At 35.4% G+C, this 17298-nt stretch overlaps 1 protein-coding gene and 1 pseudogene across 3 annotated transcripts; one reads left to right on the top strand and one right to left on the bottom strand.

Moving 5' to 3' along the window:
- The window catches only part of LOC107609368, a 17467-nt pseudogene extending 9688 nt beyond the window's left edge, over nucleotides 1-7779 (bottom strand).
- Nucleotides 8569-10927, top strand: LOC107608338. Of its 3 annotated transcripts, XR_001612821.2 has the most exons (3): nucleotides 8569-9593; nucleotides 10481-10585; nucleotides 10869-10927. XR_001612821.2 is itself a non-coding variant. In XM_016310156.2 (2 exons), exons 1-2 carry the CDS (start codon nucleotides 9329-9331, stop codon nucleotides 10570-10572), a joined length of 357 nt encoding a protein of 118 aa, XP_016165642.1. In that variant the 5' UTR covers nucleotides 8569-9328; the 3' UTR covers nucleotides 10573-10781. The 3 variants fall into 3 exon arrangements, 2 of the variants coding, with proteins under 2 accessions (XP_016165642.1, XP_020963081.1); XM_016310156.2 differs by lacking the exon at nucleotides 10869-10927 and having other exon boundaries at nucleotides 10481-10781; XM_021107422.1 differs by lacking the exons at nucleotides 10481-10585; nucleotides 10869-10927 and adding an exon at nucleotides 10261-10474.

Below are 17298 nucleotides of genomic sequence, written 5' to 3'. Positions count from 1 at the left end.
ATATCGAGCTTAACTGCCAAACTTTGTGTTCTCCTCTTTTCTTTTTTTGATAAACTATGAAAAGTTTCTTACACTATTATGATATTATCCTGAATGAGTCTTCCTCCCACGAATGAGATTTGAATTGGAAAAATGATGCGGTCCATAAATTCTTTCAACCTTCAAACCATAATCTTTGAGATTATTTTATAGATGAAGTTGCAGCAACTAATAGACCTCAGTTGGTTCAAGTTTTTTGGGTTCTTAGTTTTTGGAATAAGCACCACAATTGTTTCCCCAAAGTCCTTTGGTAGCTTTTGGTTTGCAAAACAATCCTTTATTACTACACACACATCCTCCTCTACAACATCCCAATGTTTCTGAAAGAAAAGTCCATTTAGTCCATCCGGTCCGGGTGCTTTCAAGCTGCCCATACTGAAAACTGCATCCTTAATCTCTTTATCAGTCACTTCCTTAACTAATTCTACATTTATTTCCTTGGTGACCCTCTTTGGAATCTTGCTCACACATTCCTCCATGCATGGTCTTCCCGTTATCTTAAATAGGTTTGAAAAATGTTCTTCAATTAACTTCATAACCTCTTTTTTCCCATTGACCCACTCGCCATTAGTATTCCTCAACTTTTCAATCCTATTCTTATCCCACCTTTGAATGGTAGTAGCATGAAAGAATGTGGTGTTTTTATCCCCCACTTGAGCCACTTAATTATTTACTACTGACCTCAAAATTTTTCTTCTCTCTTTCATAATTATGAATTTCTTTTTTAACTTTGCAACTTTCTTCTTGATGTTCTTCAGTGAGTTCTGATTCTAACAACTTTTCTAACCGGCTTTTTTTCTTACAATCTCTTTGTCTGCTCTTGGGAATGCACCATTACTCTATTTTTACAATTCTCCTTTGCAATTTGACATTTTTCTCTTTATCTTCTCCCAATTATCTTTTGTTCTTCCGCTGCATGTCCAGCCCCCTACTTATGACCTCTTTGCATTGACCATGATCCTCCCAAAATGCTTCGTACCTGAACAATTTGCTACTCCTTCTTGTCGGCTCCAGTTCCAGGATAATAGGGCAGTAGTCTAAGCTCATTGCAGTTTGTGTTACTAGTGTCGCATGCTAGTATAAATTCCTACATTTCCAATTCACCATAGTCCTGTCAATTCTTTCTCTTGTAACAAACCCATTTCTTGTATTATTGAACCATGTGAAGCTTATTCCTTTTAATTCAATATCCATTAGCTTGTTTCTATCTACAATCTCTCTAAACTCTATCATCTATTCCCTAGGCTTCGGATGTAAGCCAATCTTATCTTCTTGTTGCAAAATATCATTGAAGTCATCAATGAACAAACTCGGAGGATCTGCATTTATATCCAGGGTTGTGAACTCCCTCTATTGTAATTTTCTATTCTTATATTTTGGATCACCATAAACAAAATTACATTCCCAACTTGCACCTTTCCTATTCTTTATATGAGTTTTAATTAATCTATCATTCTAAGAATAGATATTAATATTCATACTATCATTCCAAATAAACATAGATTGCCGGATAATTTTCGAAGTTCTATACAAAAGAAATGATCAAAACAAAGCTTTTTTCTAAGCCTATTTATCTTACATAATTTAGCTCTAGTTTCTATTAAGAACATGATTACTGGTTTGAAATTTCTACACAGCTCTATTAATTCTGACACCGTCGCGAGCGCCGCTACTCTGCGACAGTTCCAACTAATAAACTTCATGGTTTCACGTGGAGCTTGTTATGGCCCGCCTCCTCAGCCTTGTGGAGTGTGTTGTGTTCATGTACATATCCTTCTTTCACCAACGTCCCTGCTAGTTCCCATCTTGTACCTTCTACTTTGCTCTTCTTTTTCTGGCCATTGTCAGCTTCTTGATCTTCATTACATCCCTCAATGCCTTCCATTAGCAGTATCTTTGTTTCTTCTCTCTTCCTCTTTAACTTTAGCTTGTTATTCATGTTTTCTGCGAGTTCAATTTCCCAACCCTTAGTCTCTGTTTCCATGAATGCCTCTTCCCTTCTTTCTCCTTCCTCATCGCTAGCCAGCTCAACGAAATAGCAAGAACCATTTCAAACATCATGAATTTATTTTTTTTCCTTTCCCAGCTTTTCCCTTGTGCTGTTCTTCACTCCTTTCTTTTGCACTATCATCTCGGTATATCTTTTCCAAACATATGCTTTTAAATTTTTGTATTAAAAGTTCCCTGATTGGTACCTGAACCTCCACCCCTTTTTCTTTCATAGTCTAGGCTTTCTATCGTTTTTTACTTTCCTCCCTCATAGCTTGATCTTGAAAAATTTTCACTATGTCCTTTTTCTGTCTTCCCATCTCTTTTTCTATAAGACCCACTTGGCTTTCATGCTTTCCAAACTGTATATTTTGTTTGAGGAATGTTAGTGGGCCAACGACTTTTGTGATTTGTAGCCATCAAATAGCCATTAATGATGGTTTTAATGGTGTGAGATTGATGTGATATTTCATCCAATGGCTCACTTTTTTTTGCTGGTTACATGCTGGCCAGAATTTAACAAAGATGCTGGCCCCCTAGACTTTTCCATTTTGTTTTTCTATCAATATATTTGGGACAGACACTTCTTCTTATTGGGCTTGTGCTATTTTGGCCCACCATTATATTTTTTTGTTTCTGTCTCCCTTAGATGTTTGGCGCCACTCGCAGGGTAGGGCATTGCCTCCTTCCCTCAATCCCTTGATTTTCTCTCTCTCTCCAAGCTGGAAATTCGATTATATTCACCTACTCTGAAGTTTAATTTTTCTCCTCCATTTCTCTCACTTTTTCTCTAGCATGTTCTCTGATTAGCTGCCTACTTTTTCCCAAATTATGACCTGCTCCCCTTGCTATAGATTCTTAATTACATTATACCACTTTCATCACGATTGGCAATTCATGCGCCTCCTCTTCATGGTCCTATTGCAAGTTTTCTTCTTCTCTTTCTTCCCATCAATCTAATTTTCTGACCTTGTTTACTCTAAGACCTACTGTATGCCAGGGCTGGGTTAGACCTCATAAGGACAAAGCTGTGATGTTCCTGCATTCTTTTTTGTTATGGCCAATGATGCCACAATTCAGACAATAACAGTCCATGAGCCTTTCATATTAAAAGTCTACCCAAGTCATGGGTAATCCATCCCTAGCTAGCCATAATCCTGTTGGCAAAGACTCTGTGAAATCCATTGCAACCCTGGCTCTTAAAAATGTTCTATCTAATGTAATGCTTTTTAGAGGGTTCTCCACTTATATTAAGATGCCCATCCTTTTCCTTATCTTCCTTGTCGTATCTCTATTGATATAATCCAGAGGGATCCCATACATTTGAACCTAAAATTCAAGAAATCAGTGGTTAACTTCTATTATTGCTTCATTAGATGACCACAACTGTAGGTTTAATAGTGCACCTCGAACATTCCATGGGCCTCATTTTAGTATCTGTAGGCAATTACTTTTGTTCTTGAAGTTGATATACTAACTCCCTCTGGGTTGCCCCATATTCCCATCAAGGTGTTTTTGCATGCTTTGAAGCTAATTTTATTTTTTGAAATGATTTTTCCTACCAAGTGAATACAATCTGCTTTAAAACCTTTATTCCTTGTTTTGCTAATGGTGATAATTTTTTTTATAGGATCAGCTTTGGTATTGTTTACATCCTCCATCATTTAGGCTTGTTTCTGCCAGACAGTAACAGAACAGCAAGACTTGATGTTTATAAAGGTTGAGAAGAGATGAAATATGTGTATGTTATAAAGTTGATGGAAGCTTATAAGATACAATATCTGTGATATATGTATAAAACTCAGGATGAATATTGTAGATGAAGTTATATCTCCTTTTGGGAGATACCAAACCTCCCCTCTTGAGAGAAAGCTCCTATTCTATCGAGAGTCCTTAATACTCAAGTTGTTATATATATACCCCCATTATTCATTGGCACCAAAAACCCATCAAGCAGGCTAGCCGAGGACTTGTTCCCCCTTTATAGCCCACATTGACAGGTACGTATTGTATAATAATGAGAGGGTGAGTTTTAAAATTTAAAGTGAATGTATCCCACAAAAAGAAAAATTATTTTATTATTTCTCTTATTGATTAACCTCAAACACATGATTGATCGACATTATCTTTCTTATCCTTGATTAAAGAAACATTTAGAAGAATTATGTCACATCATTATTGTTAGTTCTTCTTTAAAGAAAATAAAGCCTAATAAAAAAGAAAAAGTATAGATAACTAGCTAGGATGCAATCAATTACAGTTAATTAGTGAAAATTTTGATTTTAAAATTAAAAAAGAATATGTTTTTAAAATTAAAAAAAAACACAAAAAAACCTTCCAACGACGCCTTCTAACCCTTCGACGTCTCCATTATCTCCTCCAACGATGATGACTCTATTCTCAGCTCCAACGATAATGACACCTTTCACACCAGCAGCGTCTCTTTTATCTCCTCCTCCGACGATGCCATTCCTTCCTCTGATGACGACGATGCCTTCCACACCTATGGCCTCTCTCTTCCCTCCTCCAAATAATAACGACTTCATTCTCACCTCCAACGATTATGACTCCTTCACACCCATGGTGTCTCCCTTCTCTTCTCTGATGACACCGCCATTCCCTTCTCTTTCTCCGACGATGCCTTCCACACCCACGATGTCTCACTTCTCTCCTCAAACGACATTGAAGACTGCAGCCTCCACCTCCATCATCTCCTCATGCTATTTTTCTTCTTCTTAGTTTTAGATGATTCTTTTTATTAGTTTTGGATGTTTCTTTCTCCTAGGTTTCAGTTATTTCTTCTTTTTAGGTTTTTGATGATTTTTTAAAATAGTTTTAGATGTTTCTTTTCTTAGTATTTAGATGATCTTTCTAATAATTTTGGATGTCTCATTTTGTTAGGTTTTGAATTTTTTAAAATGATTTTGGATATCTCGTTTTTGTTAGGTTTTTTATGTTTCTTTTCAGGTATTCTTTTTATTAGGTTTTGGATATTGTTTTTACAATGGTGTTCTTCTCCTTGTAGGTTTTGGATTATTTTTTTACTTGATTTGGATATTTCTTTCTCCTAAATTTTATGTGTCTTATATGTGTCTTTTTTTTAGATTTTAGATGATTTTTTTAATAGTTTTAGATATTTTTATTCTTAGTCTTTGGATGTTCTTTAATTAATATTTTTTGTTGTCTCTTTTTATTAGGTGTTGAGTCAAAATTTGATTTGGTACCTTGTGATGACAAACATAATTAATTATTTCCTAGTATAACTAATTTATTATGATGAGTATTATAGGAATTAATCAAGGATAATCAATCAAGCAAGGTAAAATTGTGCAAATCAACAACACTAATATAAATATCATATCAAGACAAGTTTGGAAACAGATTGAACAATCAAAACAGTAAAAGACGCTTCAAGAATCAAGCTCACGAGCAATTGGATAGACTGCATTTTATCAAGATAAATGGGAAGATATCATACTCTATAAAAAAATTTGATCCAAGGAGGAAGGGCAACTCGATTATTTCTTATCTGAAACACCTAGTCTCTGTTCCTTTGTTTTATTATGTGTGTTCTTACTTTTTTTTTTTTTTTTCTAGAATTAAGTTTTTTTTTTTAAGAGATACAAGAAGCCAAAAAAAAAAAAAATAGAGCATACATAAGCCAATTTTCATTTTGTTTGAGGGTTTAATTTCGAAAAGTATGTTGGGTTAGAGTGCACTTGGTTCTCGTTAACTAGGTAAGATTAATACCTATGTGAGTGACTAAGTTTGGGATAACTTAGGTGAGTTTACAAGAGTGTGAATCTTTTGGTATTATTGGAGTTTGTAATCCAAATTGGTTATAGTGAAAATTTCACCATAATTGTGGCGAAAACTGGACGTAGGCCACATTACACTTCATAGCTAAACTAGTATATATCGTGATCTCACTCTTCTTCTTCTCTATTTACATAATTTATTTTTAAGCATTACAAGTGATTCCTTGACTTAACTTCCCTCCTCAATTTACTTGGAACCTTAATTAGATTTTGAATTTTTTTAAAATAACTGTGGAAATCTTTTTTTTGTTAAGTTTTAAATGTTTCTTCTTGCTACATTTTTTTATGTTTATTTTTATTAAATTTTGAATATTCTTTTTATAATAATTTTTTAATGTTTGTTTTTATTTAATTTTAAAATTTGTTTTTAGACTTTACATGTTTTTTTCCATTCCTCTAAAAAAAGTTGTATAACAAATGATATATGGTTAACAAATCAGACTTTCTCTCTCTACAATAGATTTTAAGTTTTTAGCGCTAATTATATCAGCTAAGCAAATCAACAAAAAAATTAAGTAATGAAAAGCTCCAAAAAGCATAATATATATTCCTCCCACCTTCATGAAAATGGCATCTCCATTAGGAACACTCTCAAACATATCTCCTCCCACGTGTTCCACGGCTGCAACATTATTAGAAAATATAATTGTCATTGGTCATATTTCCTTTAAAAGGAAAAATCTATATATAATAATAAACTACTGAACAACTATATATATATATATATATATATACACACGAGGAATGCTAGGGGCAGCAACTTTTGTGATTTGTAGCCATCAAATAGTCATCAATGATGATTTTAATGGTGTAAGATTGGTGTGAAGTTTCATCCAATGGTTCACTTTTCTTTACTGATTATATACTGGCCAGAATTTAACAAAGTTGCTGACCCCTAGACTTTTCCTATATTATATATATACTTCGTTCTGTTTTGCTTTATCTCTATTGTTTATCTTAAAAACAATATATCTAAAGGATTATTGAACCTTTAACGAAAGAATAAATGGTGAAAAAAAAAAGTGAAAACGCGGGCTAAAATCAAACAAATAATAAATTATCACACATACCATCATCATAGGCTGAGGCACATTCTATGACATGAGGCAAATCAAAATTGATACCAAGAATATGAGGGTGTTTGGAAGTGATTAATTTGATAGTTGCCCCAACACCACCACCAACATCCACTAGTTTATTGATGTGGTCGAAGCCTTTGTAGACATCAAGAATCCTCTTCATTAATAAAGTGGAGGAGTTGTGCATTGCTTTGTTGAAGACCTCGTTGAACCTACCATTTAATTTATTTTTAATATTTATTTTATATTTTAATATATATTCAACTTTAATAACTAATTTTTATGTACTCCTAACATGAGTGATATGTATCTATTTATATACTAACCAACTTTGGGTAAAGACTTTATCTAGATGCAGCAACAAGGAAGGTCCCAAAGATACACCATCAGCATCACCCACAAAATATTTGGAAACAGGTGAGAGGCTATACAGCCTCTGATGCAAGTTATTAGAGCTTTCTACTGGATCTTTAACAACAGAACAAGACAGTAATGAATGACTTGCAAGAAGCCTAAGAAGACGATCCAACATTGATGCTGCTTCAGGGTTGTTGCTTCCAATGTGATCCGCAATATCTTTTGCTGAGAGCTTTGCACCTTTGCCTTCTTTTGCTATGATGTCAAATACACCAAGCTCTATTGTGGTCCTCACAACCATTGGAACCACAATTGACCATGCCATTTGAGAAAACAAGAAGACATCTACTTCTTCTTCATCTTGTGGTAGCTTGAGGATCTCAAGTAGCTTTGCATTGGATTCTGATGCAGGAGCCATTTGTGAATTGGGACGAAATTAAAGCAGGATGGAGTGCAAGTAATGTAATATAATGTATGTAGTTATATTTTGAAGTGAACTTATAAAATATTCCTCTCATCATGAGACTAAATATATACTGTTTTTCGGAATTGCACCGACAAATAAAAAAGATATATTTTTTGTATATTCGTTTCTAAAAAAATATTAGAAATTATTAAAATTTATTATTTTTTATTATTATTTAATTATCAATTTAATTTTTTTAGTCTAATTTGATAATACAACAATATATTTTATTTCATATTTTTAAATATAAATAACTAATTGATGATCAAAAACAACAAATTCTAATAATTTTCTAGCATTTAACCTAAAATAAATAAAATAAAGTAACGAAAAAGAGGATAGGCTGAAGCTTTGTGGTGAGAAAGAGTCCAAACTCGAAAAAACCAAACAGAAGACTAAACATAAATAATAGAAGCAGACATAAACAAGTTTTCTTCCAATTATATTTCAATTGACATCTCTTGGATCCCCCAAGGGACCGACCCAAGGAGCCAAATAATACACTCTTGAATTGCAATTCTAATTCAATTTAAAAGATGTAGACAACTAATTACACATGTGTTTTCCGGAATTGCACCGACAAATAAATATGTCTCTTTTGTATATGGTATAAAAGATTTTTTATTTTTTATCGATGAATTTTTTAAAAAATAAAAAATACACAAAAAATTAACCAAAAATAGGACAATTTATTTAAACCAGATACATCGCAATCTTATTATTAGGATAAAAAAGATAAAACAATCCCTTAATATATGGTGTTATATATATATACTCCTCATTCCCCGTTGTCCACAAAAGATGGTTTAATATTATCCAAAAAAAGGAAAACTAGAAACAAAGAAACGTGACTCCTCTTCTAAGTCCTTTTCTGGCACAACACTTGTGAATTGTGATTGACTATCTATCAATGAAAGTCAGGCATGTGCATCGTACTTCAATCAAATAGGAGGGTTTATGTCATTCTGATGCACGGAAAAATTGCAATACTACAAGACACACGGCAGATAGCAATGCTTTATTAGAATCGGTTTTAAAAATACCTGCTATCTGCAATTTAGCAGCGATTTTTATGACAGATTTAAGAGAAGCTGCTATTTGCTTTTTTTTCAGGGTTTTATTAGATGTCTCTTTTTCTCAGATCTCTATCTCAATTCTCATTCTGATTTTTTTTACTCTCACTAGTTACAACACAGTTCTCTTCTCTCCAACTTTCATCACCATCTCTGCACCTCTCAAAAGTTTCTATATTGTGCTAGCTCCTCTGCTTCTTCTGCTCCCTCTTCTGCTCTGCCAAATCTGTTAGCTATCTCATCCACGTAGCATTGTGCGCGGTTCGGATTTGCGGTAGCGACACGAGTATCCTGTTCATGTTCTCGTCTCTCTCACAAATCCTTCTATCTCACATCACAACACAACACCACACGCTTTCGCATTCGAATTCAAATTGAAATTGTAGCTCAAAGATCCTATCTTTAGGGTTCCCAATTCCCCTAATTTTATTTTCAAGTAATTACTCAAATTCCATTCCATAGACCCCTGAATGCCAGCGCCGTGATTGGACCCACCTTTTGCCGACGATGATGCCAGCATCACGGAGCATCACGACGGTCGATACTGGTAAGTTGCTCCTCAGGGACCTCGAGAACAATGGCGAGGACGACTCCCCCGCCGCCAAGAAGCCGAAATCGGAGAAGTTCCCTCTCAACAGATGCCAATTTGCTGGCCGCCGTTGCCGTATTCTTCCTCTTCGCCACCAGCCTTCTGCATCTACCTCACCATGCCCGCCTCTGAGTTTGGCTGCATCAAGCTCCATTACACCCTCTCCGATCTTCATCACCTCAAGTAAATAAAGATCCCCCTTTTCTTTATTATGTTATTATCTTAATGGATTTATTTGAATCAAAATAGCATTAGATGAATTTTGTTAGACTTATCTCGACCTAGATTAGTTGGAACATTATATTAGACAGGTGAAAAAAGAGCCTTTTTTTGGGTAAAAAAGAATGCTACGTGCTTGCATATCTCTCTTTCTTCAGTTTGAATCCTATTTCCTTTTAGATGTCCCTTTTCCTGTTAATCTCCATTTGATTTATTCTATTGATCAAAAGAAGTAAGTAACTATATGATTCATCTTAAACTTTGAAGTTATAGCATCTTTTATCCTTTTACATTTTTTAATTCTTTAAATAGTTATTGATTTACATGATTAAAAGTATCCCGATCAATGATGATATACCTAGCTATCTAGGATGGGATGGAAATTTTCAATGGATGTGGTCCATGTGTAATTTTACTCATAGAATTTGTTGTAAAAATTTCACCCCATTTCTACTTCCCAGAAGAACATATCCTTATCATGATCATTGGAAACTACACATGCATCATATTGAACTATAAGTTGTGGGCCATTCTTTCTTTGTATGCTTTGATATGAATTTCTTGAATGATAGGCGGTTGCATGCAATTTTTATTATTGCTGACTTATTCCTCTGAATTGCAAAACTATAAGGTAAAACAATGGCTGTAGCTGTGGAACTTGCACATGAAGTCACAATAACAAAAAAATCTCCTACAAAACAAAGGCGAATAGTAGTGCTGTCTTAACCTTGTATATAAAAAATTTAAAAAGTAAAAAGGTTCTCTACAATTATATAAACAAATTTCGATACGTGTTTCATATTTTTGGAAGAGATCCGAAAGTAATTTCATTGGTTCTGTTGAAATCTTAGGAGTTGCATCAATAGGGCTGAAGGTACAGGGACAAATTTGGATTTGGGTTTATAACAAGTATGGGCAAGTGGTCATCGCAAAAAATACTTGATGATGAGGTGAAGGTAAATATTCAGGTGTTTAATTTTGTGTATATTTATGTCTGACATATATAATACTATTAAATAGAACATATATCAGTCTTCGTCTTCTCTGTTGCCAAATAGACCATCTATTCATCCACATAAGCGGCAGCTGATGAGCGGATAATTTATACGCTTTTTGACATTATTTTTAGTATATTTTTAGTAGAATCTAGTTACTTTTAGGGATGTTTTCATTAGTTTTTATGTTAAATTCACATTTCTGGACTTTACTATGAGTTTGTGTATTTTTCTGTGATTTCAGGTATTTTCTGGCTGAAATTGAGGGACTTGAGCAAAAATCAGATTCAGAGGTTGAAGAAGGACTGCTGATGCTGTTAGATTCTGACCTCCCTGCACTCAAAATAGATTTTTTGGAGCTACAGAACTCAAAATGGTACGCTTCCAATTGCGTTGGAAAGTAGACATCCAGAGCTTTCCAGAAATATATAATAGTCCATACTTTTTCCAAGTTTAGATGACGCAAACTGGCGTTCAACGCCAGCTCTCTGCCCAATTCTGGCGTCCAGCGCCAGAAACAAGCTACAAAGTGGAGTTCAACGTCCAAAATGGCACAAAAACTGGCATTCAATTCAACTTATTCCACTTCTAAGATATTCATTCGCACTTCAACCTGAATGTGATGAACGTGACAATCATCATCATTCCCTATGAATGCGTGCCTGACAACCACTCCCGTTCTACCTTCGATTGAACGAGTATCTCTTAGATTACTAATATAGGGGACCGAGTCCGAGATATTAGGATCTTCGTGGTATAAGCTAGATTGATGGCGGCATTCATGAGAGTCCGGAAAGTCTAAACCTTGTCCGTGGTATTCCGAGTAGGACTCTGGGATTGAATGACTGTGACGAACTCAAAACTCGCGAGTGCTGGGCGTAGTGACAGACACAAAAGGATAGTAAATCCTATTCCAGTATGATCGAGAACCTCCAGATGATTAGCCATGCAATGACAGCGCATCGGATCATTTTCACAGGGAGGAATAGGATGCAACCAACGACAAAGGTGATGCCTCCAGACGATTAGCCGTGCTGTGACAGAATATTTGGATCATTTTCCCGAGAGAGATCGAAAGTAGCCATTGGCACCGGTGACATCCTTACATAAAGCCAGCCATAGAAAGGAGTAAGATTGATTGGATGAAGATAGCAGGAAAGCAGAGGTTCAGAGGAACGAAAGCATCTCTATACGCTTATCTGAAATTCTAACCAATGAATTACATAAGTATTTCTATCCTTCTTTTATTACTAAATTTCGAAAACCCCATTACTATTTTATATCTGCCTGACTGAGATTTACAAGGTGACTATAGCTTGCTTCATACCAACAATCTCCGTGGGATTCGACCCTTACTCACGTAAGGTATTACTTGGACGACCCAGTGCACTTGCTGGTTAGTTGTGCGAAGTTGTGAACCATGGTATTGGCATCATGTTTTTTTGGCACCATTGCCAGGGAAAGAAAGAGCAATGAATTTTACATAATCAAAGTGTAATCACAATTTCGTCCACAAAGTTTTTGGCGCCGTTGCCGGGGATTGTTCGAGTTTGGACAACTAACGGTTCATCTTATTGCTCAGATTAGGTAAATTTTCTTTTTGTTTTCTTTTCAAAAAAATTTCAAAAATCTTTCAAAATTTTCTCCTTTGTTTTCAAAAAAAAATTTTTTTAAAATAAAAATGTTTTCAAAAATAAATTATTCTATGGCTTCAAAACTTTCAAGAATGAATTCTAGAGTTTCATGGTAACATGTTGAATCCTATCTGGCTGAAAAGCCATACCCAAACTCCTTTGGGATTGGTCTTCGACTAATCACCTTAATGGATGTAAATCTATTCTAAAGCTTGAATGGCTATTAAGCCATGTCTGACCCTTTGATTGGAGCTTTAGACTAAAGAGCATAAGATCCCTGGAATTCATATTAAAGATTTTGAAATCCTTATTTTTGTTTTTCAAATAATTTTCGAAAAAAATACAAAAAAAAAATTAGAAAATCATAAAAATCAAAAATATTTTTTTTGTGTTCTTGTTTGAGTCTTGAGTCATGTTATAAGTTTGGTGTCAATTGCATGTGCATCTTGCATTTTTCAAAAAAATCATGCATTCATAGTGTTCTTCATGATCTTCAAGTTGTTCTTGGTAAGTCTTCTTATTTGATCTTTGCATTTGCATGTTTTGTGTCTTTTCTTGTTTTTCATATGCATTCTTGAATTCTTAGTGTCTAAGCATTAAAGAATTCTAAGTTTGGTGTCTTGCATGTTTCCTTTGCATTAAAATTTTTCAAAAATAAGTTCTTGATGTTCATCTTGATCTTCATAGTGTTCTTGGTGTTCATCTTGACATTCATAGCATTCTTGCATGCATTCATCGTTTTGATCCATAACTTTCATGCATTGCATCATTTTTCTTGTTTTTCTCTCTCTTCATTTAAAATTCAAAAAAAAAATATCTTTCCCTTTTTCTCTCTCAAAATTTCGAAAATTAGATTTGACTTTTTCAAAAATTTTTAAAAAATCTAGTTGTTTTTATGAGTCAAATCAAATTTTCAATTTAAAAATCTTATCTTTTTCAAAATCTTTTTCAAAAATCAAATCTTTTTCATTTTTCTTAGTTATTTTCGAAAATTATAAAAAAAATATTTTCAAAAATCTTTTTCTTATTTTTATATCAAATTTTCAAAAATAACAATAACAATTAATGTTTTGATTCAAAAATTTCAAGTTTGTTACTTACTTGTTAAGAAAGATTCAAACTTTAAGTTCTAGAATCATATCTTATGATTTCTTGTGAATCAAGTCATTAATTGTGATTTTAAAAATCAAATTTTTCTTCAAAAAAAAAAAACTAATTTTTATCATATCTTTTCAAAAATATCTTCTCATCTTATCTTTTTCAAAAATTTGATTTCAAAATATCTTTTCTAACTTCCTAACTTCTTATCTTTTCAAAATTTGTTTCAACTAACTAACTAACTTTTTGTTTGTTTCTTATCTTTTTCAAAACCACCTAACTAACTCTCTCTCTCTAATTTTTGAAAATATCTTCCCTCTTTTTCAAAATTTCTTTTTTATTAACTAATTATTTCAATTTTTAAAATCTTAATTTTCGAAAATTACTAACATTTTTCAAAAAAAAAAAAAACTATTTTCGAAAATTACTAACTCTTTTTCAAAAATTATTTTCGAAAATCCTCTCCCTCTCTCATCTTATTCTATTTATTTATTCATCTACTAACACCCCTTCCTCACATCACTCACCAAATTCGAACCCCCTTCTTCTATCTGTGTTCGAATTTTTTCTTCTTCTTCTCTTCTTCTACTAACAATAAGGAACCTCTTTACTGTGACATAGAAGATTCCTCTTCTTTTCTTTTTCTCTTCTCTTTCTTATGAGCAGGGACAAAGAAAAAGGCATTCTTGTTGAAGCTGACCCAGAACCTGAAAGGACTCTGAAGAGGAAACTAAGAGAAGCTAAATCACAACTATCCAGCAAGCACCTGTCAGAAATTTTCAAATAGGAAGAGGAGATGGCAGCCGAAAATAATAATAATGCAAGGAGAATGCTTGGTGACTTTACTGCACCTAATTCCAATTTACATGGAAGAAGCATCTCCATTCCTGCCATTGGAGCAAACAACTTTGAGCTAAAACCTCAGCTAGTTTTTCTGATGCAGCAGAACTGCAAGTTTTTTGGACTTCCATCTGAAGATCCTTTTTAGTTCTTAACTGAATTCTTGCAGATTTGTGATACTGTTAAGACTAATGGAGTCGATCCTGAAGTCTACAGGCTCATGCTTTTCCCTTTTGCTGTAAGAGACAGAGCTAGAGTGTGGTTGGACTCTCAACCCAAAGACAGCCTGAACTCTTGGGATAAGCTGGTCACGGCTTTCTTAGCCAAGTTCTTTCCTCCTCAAAAGCTGAGCAAGCTTAGAGTGGATGTTCAAACCTTCAGACAGAAAGAAGGTGAATCCCTCTATGAAGCTTGGGAAAGATACAAACAGTTGACCAAAAAGTGTCCTTCTGACATGCTTTCAGAATGGACCATCCTGGATATATTCTATGATGGTTTATCTGAGCTATCAAAGATGTCATTGGATACTTCTGCAGGTGGATCCATTCACCTAAAGAAAACGCCTGCAGAAGCTCAAGAACTCATTGACATGGTTGTAAATAACCAGTTCATGTAAACTTCTGAAAGGAATCCTATGAATAATGGGACTCCTATGAAGAAGGGAGTTCTTGAAGTTGATACTTTGAATGCCATATTGGCTCAGAACAAAATATTGACTCAGCAAGTCAATATGATTTCTCATAGTCTGAATGGAGTGCAAGCTGCATCCAACAGTACTCAAGAGGCTTCTTATGAAGAAGAAGCTTATGATCCTGAAAATCCTGCAATAGCAGAGGTGAATTACTTAGGTGAACCTTATGGAAACACCTATAATCCATCATGGAGAAATCATCCAAATCTCTCATGGAAGGATCAAAGGCCTCAACAAGGCTTTAATAATGGTGGAAAAAACAGGTTTAACAATAATAAACCTTTTCCATTATCCACTCAGCAACAGACAGAGAACTCTGAACAAAATACTTCTAATTTAGCAAACTTAGTCTCTGATCTATCTAAGGCCACTATAAGTTTCATGAATGAAACAATGTCTTCCATTAAAAATTTGGAAGCACAAGTGGGCCAGCTGAGTAAAAGGATCACTGAAATCTCTCCTAGTACTCTCCCAAGCAATACAGAAGAAAATTCAAAAGGAGAGTGCAAGGCCATTGACATAACCAAAATGGCCGAACCCAATGAGGGAGAGGAGGACGTGAATCCCAAGGAGGAAGACCTCCTGGGACTCCCAGTGATCAATAAGGAGTTTCTCTCTGAGGAACCAAAGGAATCTGAGACTCATCTAGAGACCATAGAGATTCCATTGAACCTCCTTATGCCATTCATGAGCTCTGATGAGTATTCCTCTTCTGAAGAGAATGAGGATGTTACTGAAGAGCAAACTGCCAAGTTTCTTGGTGCAATCATGAAGCCGAATGCCAAATTATTTGGCATTGATGCTTGGGAAGTTGAACCTCCCTTACATCTGTGAGGCTCCATGAGAGCCCACTGTCAAGCTATTGACATTAAAGAAGCGCTTGTTGGGAGGCAACCCAATTTTTATTTATCTAACTATATTTTTCTTAGTTATATGTCTTTATAGATTCATGATCATGAGGAGTCATAAAATAAATATAAAAATTGAAAACAGAATAAAAAACAACAGAAGAAAAATCACACCCTGGAGGAAGCATCTGCCTGGCATTCAACGCCAGAACAGAGCATGGTTCTGGCGCTGAACGCCCAAAATGGGCAGTATCTGGGCGCTGAACGCCCAAAATGGGCAGCATCTGGGCGCTGAACGCCAGAATTGCACCCTGGAGAGGAGCTGGCGCTGAACGCTCAGAACAAGCATGGTTCTGGCATTCAACGCCAGAAATGGGCAACAAATGGGCGTTGAACGCCCAAAATGGGCACCAACCTAGCGCTGAACGCCCAGAGTTGTGTGCAAGGGCATTTTACATGCCTAATTTGGTGCAAGGTTGTAAATCCTTGAACACCTCAGGATCTGTGGACCCCACAAGATCCCCACCTACCTCCACTCACTTCTTCTCACCCCTCACCACTCTCTTTCACAAAATCCCATAAACACTCTTCCCCAAAACACTTCACCAATCACCTCAATCTCTCTTCCCCATCACCTCCTCACCACTCACATCCATCCACTCTTCCCCATAAACCTACCTCATAAACTCCACCTACCTTCAAAATTCAAAATCAATTTCCCACCCAAACCCACCCTAAATGGCCGAACCTTCACCCCTCCCTTCCTTATATATAGCCCTCCATTCTTCCTCATTTTCACACAACATAACCCTCTCTTCTCTTCTTGGCCGAAACACACCTCCACCCTCCTCTCCATATTTTCTTCTTCTTCTTCATCTATTCTTTCTTCTCTTGCTCGAGGGCAAGCAAAATTCTAAGTTTGGTGTGGTAAAAGCATAAGCGTTTTGTTTTTCCATTACCATTGATGGCACCTAAGACCGGAGAATCCTCTAGAAAAGGGAAAGGGAAGACAAAAGCTTCCACCTCCGAGTCATGGGAGATGGAAAGATTCATCTCCAAAGCCCATCAAGACCACTTCTATAATGTTGTGACCAAGAAGAAGGTGATCCCCGAGGTCCCTTTTAAACTCAAGAGAAATGAGTATCTGGAGATCCGACATGAAATTCAAAGAAGAGGTTGGGAAGTTCTAACAAACCCCATCCAACAAGCCGGCATCCTAATGGTTCAAGAGTTCTATGCTAATGCATGGATCACTAGGAACCATGATCAAAGTAAGAACCCGAACCCAAAGAATTATCTCACCATGGTTCGGGGGAAATACTTAGATTTTAGTCCGGAAAATGTGAGGTTGGCGTTCAACTTGCCAAACATGGAAGAGAACGCACGCCCCTACACAAGGAGAGTCAACTTTGATCAAAGGTTGGACCAAGTCCTCATGGACATATGTGTAGAAGGAGCTCAATGGAAGATTGACTCAAAAGGCAAACCGGTTCAACTAAGAAGACTGGACCTTAAGCCTGTAGTTAGAGGATGGTTGGAGTTCATTCAATGCTCAATCATTCC

Source organism: Arachis ipaensis, chromosome B07 (assembly GCF_000816755.2).
Source record: "Arachis ipaensis cultivar K30076 chromosome B07, Araip1.1, whole genome shotgun sequence".
Classification (NCBI taxonomy): Eukaryota; Viridiplantae; Streptophyta; class Magnoliopsida; order Fabales; family Fabaceae; genus Arachis; species Arachis ipaensis.
The sequence above is the reverse complement of the archived record's forward strand: the minus strand, read 5'-3'. Positions and strand labels throughout refer to the sequence as shown.